The 14,812-nt window shown below is 45.0% G+C and overlaps 1 protein-coding gene across 1 annotated transcript in view; it reads left to right on the top strand.

Moving 5' to 3' along the window:
- Nucleotides 1-14,359, top strand: part of LOC137543903 (zinc finger protein 605-like) — a gene marked incomplete at its 5' end in the record, with an annotated part of 36,075 nt that extends 21,716 nt beyond the window's left edge. Inside the window, 4 exons of the mRNA XM_068264973.1 lie at nucleotides 6,512-6,691; nucleotides 6,808-6,905; nucleotides 7,015-7,294; nucleotides 12,344-14,359. Coding sequence (XP_068121074.1) covers nucleotides 6,512-6,691; nucleotides 6,808-6,905; nucleotides 7,015-7,294; nucleotides 12,344-13,305 — 1,520 coding nt within the window. The remainder of the gene's footprint in view (nucleotides 1-6,511; nucleotides 6,692-6,807; nucleotides 6,906-7,014; nucleotides 7,295-12,343) is intronic.
- Between the last annotated feature and the right edge of the window lie 453 nt (nucleotides 14,360-14,812).

The following is a 14,812-nucleotide window of genomic DNA, read 5'->3' on the forward strand; positions in this document are numbered from 1 at the left end:
GGTTTAAATTAGCTTCTGCAGCCTGACAGTTACTCTTTAAAGAAAGGTTACTGGGTCCCTATATGCTACAATCTCGAATTGTGTTTACAATTGAGAAACGAAAGTTATCGATTTCGCACAGGAAATCTGGTACTAGCTAATCCTAGAAGGAAGAAACGGTTATTTACAACCTAGCTAGCAAATCAACAATCTATAAGCAAATCATAAAACAATGCGGTAGTATGACTGACTCTTCAGAGGGCAGATTCGTTATAGCAGCAATCAGATGACCAGAAAAGGCACACAACTGAACGATAAAAATCGTTAGTTTATTTCTAAACTACATACACACAGCTTATTTTAGAACAGATTGATTGACAGAGAGAAGAGAGGAAAAGGAACAGAATGTCTTAATATACAGTTCAAATACCGTTATTGGTAGTCCGTGCGGCAATCGCAAGTCTTTGGCAAAAGTCCCAAAATGGCGGTTGCCATGCGGCCAACAGGCCTTTGTGAGAATTTCCAAGATGGAGGTTTTGGCCCGTGTCCTTGCGGGCTGCCAGGATGTTACTAGGCACCAGATGGAAGGTAAAGGACCCAGAGCTTTCTGGGCTCGCAGTGGTTATAGCCCCCACTCCAGCAAGGAGGGGTTAGGGGGCATGGATCACACACCTCTTTGCAGCAGGAGGTCTCTGCCCCTCTCATAGAGACAAGAATTTACCTGAATCATGATAAGTGTGCTCATCTGCAAACCGTACAAGTTATGTTAAATCTAATAACATTTTTAGGTTTGTCAGAATTTATCAAGAACGTTGATCCCAAACTTGGGGGGTTTAGAGTGAACGGTGACCCCAAAATGCATATCTCTGCTTTGGCAGGGCTTACCTTGCATTCAGAAACATCCAATCATGTGGTTGATTCCGAATTTCAGAATAAGCGGGTTCTAAAGGCCGTGGCCTATTTGGGAAGTCATCTTTATGATAAAAGATGGATTTCATATTTGTGAGGTCACAGATAGGTTTCCTACTAGTCGCTGAGAAAGCCAGCTGTAGTCTCTAAGTGGCTTCTGCAGGATGTTAGCAGGACCTCCTGTGGCTGCTCTTTTCATGTACGGAGCTGAGAAGCCACCAAGTCTGGGTTAGGCAGTGGAGGTGTGAGATTTCCCTCTTTCTGCCTGGTTGGGGGTCCTTGAATGCCCAGGACCCTTGGTCACATGGAGGTGCGGAAAAACTAGGTAACAAGAGCATTTGCTACAGTTGACCAGGGAGAGGAACTGTTAACCCCTGGCTTCCCTGATTTTTTTTGTAAACCAAGCCTTTCCCTCTGCTGTCACTTTTTAACCACTTGAGGACCCACCCTTTACCCCCCCTTAACGACCAGCGCTGTTGTAGCTGATCTGTGCTGGGTGGGCTCTGCAGCCCCCAGCACAGATCAGCGTGCAGGCAGAGCGACCAGATCGCCCCCCTTTTTTCCCCACTAGGGGGATGATGTGCTGGGGGGGTCTGATCGCTCCTGCCTGCGGGTGTTGCGGGGGGGGGGGCACCTCAAAGCCCCCCTCCGCGGCGAAATCCTCCCACTCCCTCTCCTACCTGGCCCCCCCTGGAGATCCGGGCTGCACAGGACGCTATCCGTCCTGTGCAGCCAGTGACGGGACGTCCCCTGTCACATGGCGGCGATCCCCGGCCGCTGATTGGCCGGGGATCGCCGATCTGCCTTACGGCGCTGCTGCGCAGCAGCGCCGTACAAATGTAAACAAAGCGGATTATTTCCGCTTGTGTTTACATTTAGCCTGCGAGCCGCCATCGGCGGCCCGCAGGCTATTCACGGAGCCCCCCGCCGTGAATTGACAGGAAGCAGCCGCTCGCACGAGCGGCTGCTTCCTGATTAATCAGCCTGCAGCTGGCGACGCAATACTGCATCGCTGGTCCTGCAGCTGCCACTTTGCCGACGCGCGGTATGAGTGCGCGGTCGGCAAGTGGTTAATAGTGGCGACAGGGAATATTTTATAAGGCTCTAACTACTTTTTTAGGACGAATAAACGTTGATTCGTCACAATAGGTAGTCAGTATAGTAATCCAAGTGTAGTAGTATAGTTGCCCTCAGTATAGGTAGCTAGTATAGTTGCCCCCAGTATAGGTAGCTAGTATCGTTTCCCCCAGTATAGGTAGTATAATTGCCCTGACCCCCTCAGTCACTGACTACCAAGTCACCCCAGGCCTGAATGTTGTCACTCTCACAGTCACTCCTCCTCCAGCCACCATCCTGATCCTCCCTGCGGCTGCGTTGCTGCAAACATTATGCCTGATTGACAGAAGTCACAGCACAGCAGTGGTGTCACTAGCATTGGTGTCACCTGGTGCTGTAACTCGTGGTGCCACCCTGTCCCCCTCGGCTTTACAATAGCCCCTGTGACTACTGCGACAATGAGGGCCCAGCTAGGAGTAACAGCTGTACATACTGAAAGCAACAGAGATCAGCACACACTGCAGCTAGTTTCGGATCAATACAGGCATAGAGTAACAACTCATACTGTACATACTGGAGGCAACAGAGATCGCACACACTGCAGCTGGTTTCGGATCAATACAGGCACAGAGTAACAACTTATATTGTACATACTGGAGGTAGCAGAGATCAGCACACACTGCTGCTAATTTCCTATCAGTACAGGCGCAGTGTAACAGCTTATACTGTACATACTGGAAGTAGCAGAGATCAGCACACACTGCCTGCAGCTACTTTACTATCGATATAGGCATATAGTAAAGATGCATTCTGCTGATGCAAACTGCTGATTTGAAAATTAAAAAAAAGTTTTTTCAGTGTTTACTATATACAGGATCTTCTCAAAAAATTAGCATATTATGACAAAGTTCATTATTTTCTGTAATGTACTGATAAACATTAGACTTTCATATATTTTAGATTCAAATGCACACAACTGAAGTAGTTCAAGCCTTTTATTGTTTTAAAATTGGTGATTTTGGCATACAGCTCATGAAAACCCAAATTTCCTATCTCAAAAAATTAGCATATTTCATCCGACCAATAAAAGAAAAGTGTTTTTAAAACAAAAAGAGTCAACCTTCAAATAATTATGTTCAGTTATGCACTCAATACTTGGTCGGGAATCCTTTTGCAGAAATGACTGCTTCAATGCGGCGTGGCATGGAGGCAATCAGCCTGTGGCACTGCTCAGGTGTTATGGAGGCCTAGGATGCTTTGATAGCGGCCTTAAGCTAATCCAGAGTGTTGGGTCTTGCGTCTCTCAACTTTCTCTTCACAATATCCCACAGATTCTCTATGGGGTTCAGGTCAGGAGAGTTGACAGGCCAATTGAGCACAGTAATACCATGGTCAGTAAACCATTTACCAGTGGTTTTGTCAATGTGAGCAGGTGCCAGGTCGTGCTGAAAAATGAAATCTTCATCTCCATAAAGCTTTTCAGCAGATGGAAGCATGAACCCACTTTTGAACCAGGAACAGTGGCAGAAGCGCCTGACCTGGGCTACAGAGAAGCAGCACTGGACTGTTGCTCAGTGGTCCAAAAGTACTTTTTTTCGGATGAAAGCAACTTTTGCATGTCATTCGAAAATCAAGGTGCCAGAGTCTGGAGGAAGACTGAGGAGAGGGAAATGCCAAAATGCCTGAAGTCCAGTGTCAAGTACCTACAGTCAGTGATGGTCTGGGGTGCCATGTCAGCTGCTGGTGTTGGTCCACTGTGTTTTATCAAGAGCAGGGTCAATGCAGCTAGCTATCAGAAGATTTTGGAGCACTTCATGCTTCCATCTGCTGAAAAGCTTTATGGAGATGAAGATTTCATTTTTCAGCACGACCTGGCACCTGCTCACAGTGCCAAAACCACTGGTAAATGGTTTACTGACCATGGTATTACTGTGCTCAATTGGCCTGCCAACTCTCCTGACCTGAACCCCATAGAGAATCTGTGGAAGATTGTGAAGAGAAAGTTGAGAGATGCAAGACCCAACACTCTGGATGAGCTTAAGGTCACTATCGAAGCATCCTGGGCCTCCATAACACCTCAGCAGTGCCACAGGCTGATTCCCTCCATGCCACGCCGCATTGAAGCAGTCATTTCTGCAAAAGGATTCCCGACCAAGTATTGAGTGCATAACTGAACATAATTATTTGAAGGTTGACTTTTTTAAAAAAAAAAAACACTTTTCTTTTATTGGTCGGATGAAATATGCTAATTTTTTGAGATCGGAATTTTGGGTTTTCATGAGCTGTATGCCAAAATCATCAATATTAAAACAATAAAAGGCTTGATCTACTTCAGTTGTGTGTATTTGAATCTAAAATATAAGAAAGTCTAATGTTTATTAGTACATTACAGAAAATAATGAACTTTATCACAATATGCTTATTTTTTGAGAAGATCCTGTACATGGGTGTCCCACTCAGGAAGAGGAAATTTCTGGGGTCATAGCATGATGTTGATAAACAGTCAGGCAGTTTATCAATATCATGCCATGATGTATGACTCCAGAAATTTCCACCACCCATGTATATAGATCACCTATAGGAGAAAAACTGCAGAAAGAAACTGCAAGTTTTATTTTCAAATTAGTGAAAATCAGTTCAGCAGCAATGCTGCACGAGGATTGTTGCTGCATGCATCACAGGACAGTCAGTGTCACAGACAGTACCCCTATTTTTCTCAAAGGACAGCCGTTTAGGTCCAGGATAAGTCTCTCCTCGTCACAGTGTTACTGCCTCATAACTTCATCCTCATCCCATTGACTGGCAGCCCGTGTGTTATCTTTTCTCCCCTGCACGTGCAGCCTAGCCACCTGCCCACCTCTCTCTGCTTTCTCATCGCGTCAAAGGGGATGCAGGGAGCATCGTCTGGTAAGCCTCAAAGGTCAAGGGGGTCAGCAGCGTCCATCTTCATGCCCGAATTCCTGGTTTGACTGACTGGGAGCTGGGCTAGAAGCAGGTCTACACAAAGTTAAAAGCTTCGCCTGTGGCTGCTTAGAGTTTGGAGAGAGCAGAGAGCTGTGGGCTAGAGCTTTCCCAGCTGCCTATTGGCTGGGCCGCTGCCAGGGGGCAGACTCAGAGGGGGAGTGTATGGGAGGCATGAGCATGTGGGGATCGGAAGCTGCTCACGGGAGAAAAATTATGGGTCACCATTGCATCATCGTCAGGTGCGGCAGAGGCCAAGGGGTGTCATGGTGTCCAAGCAAGCAGCGGTAATCCGAGAGTCGGCCAGATGCACTCTATACTTCCTGCTTCTGGCCTGGCGCCGCCCCCCCACTTCTTCCGCCTGAGGAAGCAGCATCACCCCGCTTCATGGGCGGACCGGCTCTGCCAGAGAAGTTACACTCCAATGTCCTCAGCGTACTCACACACTATTATTATATGATATATTCCACAGCTCTGTACAGAGATCACTGATCCCGTCCCCTCATCTCTGCACCACAGGGGCTTACACTCTAATGTCCTCTCCACTGCCACAGACTATTATTATTATTTAGATAGCTCTGACATATTCCACACAGTACTGTACAGAGATCACTCAATCATTCCCATCAGTCTCTGCACCAGAGGAGCTTACACTGTAATGTCCTCACCACAGTCACACACTACTATTATTATTATTATACATTTATATAGAGCTGACATATTCCACAGCGCTGTTCAGAGATCACTGAGCCATTCCCATCAGCCTCTGCACCAGAGGAGCTTACACTCTAATGCGCGCAACACAGTTACATGCTATTATTATTATTATTATAATAATACATTTATATAGCTCTGACATATTCCACAGTGCTGTACAGAGATAACAGATCCAATCCCATCAGTCTCTGCACCAGAGCAGCTTACACTCTGTCAGTTGACCCCCATAAGCCCAACTACAGATTTAGTTTTCAGTTTATCAGTTGAAAAAGCTGTCTCCAGCCCCCCCCCCCCCATTCGAATACAATTACATGCCCCCCTGCCAGGTAATCGTGATTGGGCAAGGGCGGTGTTGTGCTGACAGCTTAGCCTCAGTCCATAGATGCAGGCTGAGCAAGGCTGGGGATTACCGTGTGTGCCGCCCACTATATGGCGGCCATCATATCGAATGCCTGGCGGCTGCACTTCACTACTGTTCGGGGCACTCCTGCTGGGCACCCCAGAGATGACATATGGGGCACCCCAGCCAGGCACATGGTAGCACTCAGGCGGTGATTTAAAACAGCCGGGCAGCCCGCCCACCTAATTACTCCTGGGGAGAACCCTGATAGTTCTGAAAAAATAGTAGACCCGTCTTCAGATCAGAACATTGAGACTTTATTATGCAGAACACATTTTGTGAAAGGGAGACACACTTCTCCAGGTCAGCTGTGCTAGCAAGCACTTTGCAAACATACTATAATAAAGTACAAGTAAAGAAACATATATGATGATAGAAATATGTCAACTGAACATGTGGTTTGGGGGTAATGGTCCATCTACCTACTGAAGTATTCTGTACTTTATTACAAACCCTGTCCCTGTTCCATGTCTCGCTGTGCCATTGCAGGAGGAGGGGATCTGGAAGGAGAGAAGGATCAGAACAAGAACATGGTAAGGAAGGATGCGAAGGGCTGTAAGGTAGAGAAGAAAGAGGAAGATGTGGTGGAGGAGGGGCAGTGTATAGAAGCACACAAGGAGCTCTACAAGGACACCATGATGGAGAATCAGCCGCCCCTCACATCACCGGGTAAGAGACTTTCATTTCTTGTAAAGGAGAGAGCAATACGGAGGGTTCACCTAGATCCCCCATCATGTGATAAATACATATCAACAATGTATTCAGTCAGTGTGTGTTTCCTACAGATGGATCCAGTAACGGAAACCCACCAGAGAGATGTACAGGTCCTCTTTATTCCCATGATTGTCCACAGGAAGATCTCACCACCCCTCACCATTATCAGGTAGGTGGAACTTGATATCTAGAGCTAGAAGTTACTTCAGACAATCGGAGGTTATGTTCTTCTTCACCTGGAAGATTTTATTTTCAGCTTTACTATTTTGTGTATTTAGGCAGAAGAGCTGAGATACGTGAAGCCTGAGGAAGAAGAGACATATGTGAGGGGTGGTCAGCAGTCTATGGAGGAGGGGGACACGATGAGAACAATTAAAGAGGAAGAAGAGGAGATCTATGAGGGTTATGATCAGCAGTCTATGGAGGAGGGTGACATCATGACGTTAATTATAAAGGAAGAAGAAGAAGAGACATATGTGATGAGTGATCAGCAGTCTACAGAGGAGGCCGACGGCATGAGGACAGTTAAAGAGGAAGAAGAAGACCTAAAAAACTGGGGTAAATCTCATTTTCTAAAATGTATTATCTCTCAAATATGTGCACACTGGACAATGTACTGGTGACATTAAGTCAATGACTGAGGAAGGTTGCTGTAAAGGAATGTCACCTGTGAGGGATCATTACCTGATCTCTCAGGTGATAGTGCAGGGCCAACACTACACACTTATCGCTAGTGGCATGTTCTGTTGCTAAGCGGGTGGTTGGAAGGTAGGTTTGGCATACAATTGACGTCATGCGGTGATGAGGTGAGTGGAAACATAATGCACTCAGCCAGTGATCTGCCGACTCGTGGACACTAGAGGCTGGGTCTGCCTATACTGCCAAACCTCTGTTGCTATCCAGATCCCCCCTAAGTTCCCCCTGTGCTCTGCTCTCCCCCATAAATCACAGCCGCACTGTTGACATGCAGCGTGTCACAGCGAGCTGTGTTTACCTTTGTACTGTCAGTCTCGGCTCTCCCCCCGCCTCCTGCATAGCTCTGGTCCCCGCCCGCATCCCTTCCCTCCAATCAGCGGGGAGGGAAGGGAAGCAGGCAGGGACCGGAGCTATGCAGGAGGCGGGGGGAGTGCCGAGACTGACAGTACAAAGGTAAACACAGCTCGCTGTGACACGCTGCATGTCGACAGCGCGGCTGTGATTTATGCTGCATAGCAGAGCGCGCGGGGGGGGGGGGGGGGGAGGGGTTGGGGGGGCTTAAGGGGATCTGGATAGCAACAGAGGCTGGGCAGTATAGGCAGACCCAGCCTCTGTATGCGGATAGCATTGTCAGAACCCCACCTCGGGTTCTCTTTAAATATCTAGACGTACATTAAGAAATACTAGAATATATAGTATTTCTGAGGTGGATGTGTTAGCCATTAACGTCATGGTGAACTAAGGCCACTAAGACTAAGACCACCACTGCAGTTGGCTAAAGAGAACTAAAAAGCCCCACTACTGAAAATAATATGCTAAGTACAATATTGCCTTTTTAAAACAAAAGGCATTTGTTAGTATTCAGTCTAAAAACAACTCTACAGGGAAAAAAAAAGCTATGGCAAGTACAATTTTCCCATTGTTGTCCAACATGGCCCCCAGCATGAGAATACACTGGCGTACTATATGGGAAACGTCAGGTTTAAATAGCCCCACCCTCCCCTTGGCTCTCCTTTTTCATTTTTTCCAACCAACCAGGAGGAGAGCAGTGTTGCTGCAGATGTGGGAAGGAGAGCAAACGTCCAGAAGTCACATATGAGCCATGACATTTACTATTTGGAACCAACTTAGAGTAAATGCAGGCTAGGTCAAATGTGAAAGGGAAAATATATCACAAATAAGGAAGAAAATGACATTGCAAAGATTTTTTTTTTAAAGAATAAAGTTTAAAGGTTTTGATCCAAAGAAAAGATGGTCTTGATTGGCTTGATTCAATAAGACAAATAGCATGCCTTATCAAAGTTAGCACGCCTTATCAAAGTTAACACAACTTATTGGAGTAGCACTACGAACCTGCAGGGGCTCAGGGCAGGACGAGTGGAGCTCTCGTCATTGCCAATTAGCAGACATACGTTCGCTACTCTGATAAGGCGTGTTAACTTTGATAAGGTGTGCTAACTTTGATAAGGCATGCTATTTGTCTTAGTGAATCAAGCCCTAAGTGTGCCCATACTGTATGTTACTTAATATTCTGGCCTGATCAAAACAAATTGCTGTTAGGTTGTGGGCAGGCAATAAATCCTTCTCTGATCAGATTCAATCACAGAAGGATCTATCCAATGGTCAATCTGGCCATACATCAGCCGCCAATCAGTAATCCTAAAGAAGATAAATGACTGGCAGCTTCTGGTCGGGAAGATTTTACTACATTGTTTACCATAGTAGTGCAAGAACGTGGGAAGTCTCTTGTTTTTGGAGGAGGTTTTAGAGGGCATTTTCTTCATGGAGACAAATAAAAGGTTTGTCAATGTTCAAGTTATCCTCTATTTGCTTCAGAAAGGAGTAGATAAAGAACATGCCACCGGTATTCTGAGTTCAGGTGGCCACCCTTTCTACTTTTCTAGATATCAAGCTGGATATGGATGATTTGATTACAAGATTCCTCAGATCAGTGTGGAAAAGAGCAGACTGGTTCCCTCTAAGAAGGATCCCCCTTGAAATCTTTCTTGCATAATAATAAAAGCCCATTTTGAACCACTTGATAGCAACCTCAATCAAATACCTTACTCCTAAAGTTGTTTTCGTCATCTCTATTGCCTCAGATAGAAAAGAATAAGAGATTCTAATATTCATCTAAGATCCATTCTTGGCACTTTTTAGGATTCAAATAGTATTTATGCCTGACCCCACTTTTCTACTTAAAGTAGAATACAGGTTTGCAGAGGTCACAAGAAATAATTTTCTTTCCTCTTGTCTGGACCACAAGAACAAGTAGAAAACATTTTCACACCTAATAGGACTAATAGCTCACTCTACGAGGCAGGGCTGTGGAGTTGGTACAAAAATCATCTGATTCCTCAGTTTATAAAACCACCGACTCCGACTCCAGGAACCCAAACATTTTTCCCACTACTTGACTCCACAGCCCTGCTACGAGGTCAGTATTGACGTCTTGGGCAAAGAGAGTTTCCATTGAGGACAACTGTAAGGTTTAAAACTGAAACGAGTTTCGGCTTAAAACTGAAAATCGTGATCAGTGGAATGACGATCTTGGATTCGTCAAAGTGGCGGTTTTCGCCACTGCCGCAGGTACCTGGTCTGCACCACTCCCTTCCCCCTCCTCTGCTTGCGGTCCCCCTCAAGTAACTTCCGATTACATTCGGCCTCACCGCATTGGACTGCTGAGTGGGGAGCCGCAAGGAAGAGGCGGCGAGTGTTCTGGCCTGTACGAGAAAGTGTGACATCATTTCCTAGCGGCCACCGTTACTAGGCAACACTCGTTTCCTCTTCCCTGCAGCTAACCGCGCGGCAATACAATGCGATGAGACCTAATGTAATCGAAAAGTACTTGAGGAGGGGGGTGCGAGCGGAGGAGGGGGAAGGGAGTAGAGTAGGTAACAGCAGCGGCGAGGGGGATCTGGAGGCTGTGGCACCTATACACTGGCTAAACTGTCCTGTGGCACCTATACACTGGCTAACCTGTCCTGTGGCACCTATACACTGGCTAACCTCTCCTGTGGCACCTATACACAGGCTAACCCAGGCATGGGCAAACTTGGTCCCACAATGCATTGCAGGAGTCTTACAGCCACAGTCATGATTCATAAAAGCAAATGCATTGTGGGACTTGTAGATCCTTAACAGCTGGAGGGCCAAGTTTGCCCATGCCTGGGCTAACCTGTACTGTGGCACCTATACACTGGCTAACATGTACTGTGGCACCTATACACTGGCAAACCTATACTGTGGCACCTATACACTGGCTAACCTGTCCTGTGGCACCTATACACTGGCTAACCTGTCCTGTGGCACCTATACACTAGCTAACCTGTCCTGTGGCACCTATACACTGGCTAACATGTACTGTGGCACCTATACACTGGCTAACCTGTCCTGTGGCACCTATACACTGGCTAACCTATCCTGTGGCACCTATACACTGGCTAACCTATCCTGTTGCACCTATACACTGGCTAACCTGTCATGTGGCACATATAGCTGGCTGTATAGCTATATGTAAACCACAGGTATTTTAGTCAATCTGCCTGCGAGATGTATGGGCACCTTAAGTCCATCATGAGTTTTTCTTTCCTAAACAAAGTTTATTAGTATGTATTCAGCTTCACACGAGCAGGAAATTACCTCCATGTATCACTTCAATCAGTGACTGAATATGGAAGTCATGTTCCTATATAAGATTCCTAGTGGTTCTGGTTCTCTAAGACATTACTGGGTAATATTTAATACCTTTTCTTTCTTGCAGTAGCAGTGGTCAGCCACCGTGACAGATCTTGCCAAAAAGTAATTACCACTAACAAATGAGTAAGAGATATTGTACACCATATGAAAGGTCCATCTCTTTTCCTCATTATAACACCATAGCACCAACAAATGAGGAGGAGATGTTGTACACCATATGAAAGGCCCATCTCCATTCCTCAGTATAACATCATAGTACCAACAAATGAGGAGGAGATACTGTACACCATATGAAAGGCCCATCTCCATTCCTCAGTATAACATCATAGCACCAACAAATGAGGAGGAGATACTGTACACCATATGAAAGGCCCATCTCCATTCCTCAGTATAACATCATAGTACTAACAAATGAGGAGGAGATACTGTACACCATAAGAAAGGCCCATCTCCATTCCTCAGTATAACATCATAGTACCAACAAATGAGGAGGAGATACTGTACACCATATGAAAGGCCCATCTCCATTCCTCAGTATAACATCATAGTGCCAACAAATGAGGAGAAGATACTGTACACAATATGAAAGGCCCATCTCCATTCCTCAGTATAACATCATAGTACTAACAAATAAGGAGGAGATACTGTACACCATATGAAAGGCCCATCTCCATTCCTCAGTATAACATCATAGTACTAACAAATGAGGAGGAGATACTGTACACCATAAGAAAGGCACATCTCCATTCCTCAGTATAACATCATAGTACCAACAAATGAGGAGGAGATACTGTACACCATATGAAAAGTCAATCTCCATTCCTCAGTATAACATCATAGTACCAACAAATGAGGAGGAGATACTGTACACCATATGGAAGGCCCATCTCCATTCCTCTGTATAACGTCATAGTTCCAACAAATGAGGAGGAGATACTGTACACCATATGAAAGGACCATCTCCATTCCTCAGTATAACATCATAGTACTAACAAATGAGGAGGAGATACTGTACACCATAAGAAAGGCACATCTCCATTCCTCAGTATAACATCATAGTACCAACAAATGAGCAGGATATACTGTACACCATATGAAAGGTCCAACTCCATTACATGACATAAGAATGACATTACAGTTCCCCAATATCCCATAGTTTGTTTGTGCCACATCTATGACTATACTAAATATAACGGTATAATTTTCCTCCAGCAGGGGGAGACGATGTTGGGAGCAATACAATGGAATCTCGGATGTCACATCTGGATGATGTAGCAGAAGATAATGGTGTCACACAACGTTTTACAGAAGACATTTTCATGACTGGAAATACACATCTCTGGGGTCAGAGTACAGATAGAGGAACAGATACATCTAATCTGGAGGAATCTTCTTGTACATCACATCATGCCACACATACAGAATATCAAAGACTAGCATCTCCGGAATGCAGCAAACCTGAAGCATCACTTTCTGCGCACCAGAAAAAGCAGTCACCCAAGCTGCAATGGTCATGTTCAGAGTGTGGGAAATGTTTTACTCTGAAAACATCGCTTCGTGTACATCAGAGAATTCACACAGGAGAGCGTCCTTTTTGCTGTTCTGAGTGTGGGAAATGTGTCAGTCGGAAGGGAGAGCTTCTGACACACATGAGAAGCCATACCGGAGAGCGTCCTTATGCCTGTTCAGAATGTGGGAAAAATTTCATTCAGAAAGGAGATCTCCTTATACACCTGAGAGTTCACACAGGTGAGCGGCCTTATTCCTGTTCAGAGTGTGGGAAATCTTTCACGCAAAAAGGAGATCTCCTAAGACATCAGAAAAATCACACAGGTGACCGTCCTTATTGCTGTTCAGAATGTGGGAAATGTTTCATTGAGAACAGACATCTTCTTGCACACCAAAATACACACACAGGTGAGCGGCCTTTTTCATGTTCAGAGTGTGGGAAAGGTTTCCTTTGGAAATCAAATCTTGTTACACACCAAAAAATACACACAGGTGAGCGGCCTTATTCATGTTCGGAGTGTGGGAAATGTTTCTATGAGAAAGGTAAACTTGTTAGACACCAGAGCGTTCACACAGCCGGTGGTCCTTTTTGCTGTTCAGTATGTGGGAAATGTTTTGGTCTGAAAGGATATTTTCTTAGACATCAGAAAAATGCACACAGGTGAACACCCTTAGGCCTCTTTTCCACGGACTGTTGATAGGCAGTGAAATGCCTCTCAAGCTCTCACAACTGCTCACTGAAGCCTGGTAACTGCTTGTTGCTGCATGATAACTGCTTACTGCTGCCTGGTAACTGATTGCCAAACACACAGTTCAACAGTCCGTGGAGAAGAGGCCTAAATTCTATTCAGAGTGTGGGAAATGTTATATTCAGAAAGGTGATCTTCTTATACCCCAAAAAAAGCATGCAGGTGAGCGGCCTTTTTCTTGTTTGGAGTGTGGGAAATGCTTCCTAAGTAAAGGAACACTACTTGTACATCAGAAAAGTCATACAGGGGACTGGCCTTATTCCTGTGGGAAATGCTTCAGTGAAAAAAAGAAGCCTTCCTGCACACCAGAGAAGCCACACAGGCGAGCATCCGTTAGTCTGTGAGGATGTTGTAAAGCTTCTGGATAGACTCACACTAAGCCGGATAATGGACTGTTTGCTGGAAACGGACATGTTGATGGGCCCCATGTTATCTGTAGGATCTGTTCACGTCCATTTTGAATATGTCAGTTGTGGTAGCGGAATGCAAAGCTCCGCCTTAGGCTGGATTCACAACGGATGAGATGTACAAATCACTGTGGCCGTCCATATATCTGTGGTCTTCGCACTGGTAAAAACAGAAAAGGACACGCGGACACCAGGAGCCCAATCTGGTGTAATATCATTTTGTCGTGGTAGATAAGTTAAGCTAATAAAATGTATACTCACAAAGGAGGGTTGCCACCAGATGCAGCCACTCATATAGACGTGGAGAAGTACCGTCCCCACTCAGCCTATCAGATGTAGAGGTATGGTCGCTCTCCAGAAAAAATTGTATCAATAGAATTGTGCAGTACAGGCCCTCCAGGGTATTTTGGACTAGACAAAGGAAGGAGGGACCCAATGGGAACAAAACTCAATCTAGAAAGATCTATATATAAAAAACTCACAAGGAGTGTATTTATAAAAAGATTTCTATAAACTTTATTTCATGAGCACTGTGACAACGCGTTTCTCAGCATCAGCTGCTTCTTCGGGTCAAGTATGTGCCTTAAAGATACAAATAAAAGGAAGCTCTCAGACCCAGAGAAACTTAATGAAAGTAAAAATACAAAAAAGTGTATACAAAATGTATATAAAATTACATAAACAAATGACTACATCTTACATTCCAACAATCGATTGGTTGGTTCATCAATGTGGATATTAACAAATAAAAGATCCTATCAACAACATTTTGAATGTAGGCCATACATTTGAAATCATCTTTGAAATTTATTTAAGCAAATTACTACATATTATATTCCACCATAATCGATTGGTCAGATTAACCAGTATGGGTGTATGGGCCATTTAAGATATAGATGTAACATGTGATATAAGAATAAGCACCTGGAGGAGGAAAGGGAAGTAGCCAATTGAGAATGGGAGTGGGAGAGAAAAGTGTATCAAAATAGCCCATTGTAAGAATATATAGGTTCAAA

Source organism: Hyperolius riggenbachi, unplaced genomic scaffold, assembly GCF_040937935.1.
Source record: "Hyperolius riggenbachi isolate aHypRig1 unplaced genomic scaffold, aHypRig1.pri scaffold_347, whole genome shotgun sequence".
Classification (NCBI taxonomy): Eukaryota; Metazoa; Chordata; class Amphibia; order Anura; family Hyperoliidae; genus Hyperolius; species Hyperolius riggenbachi.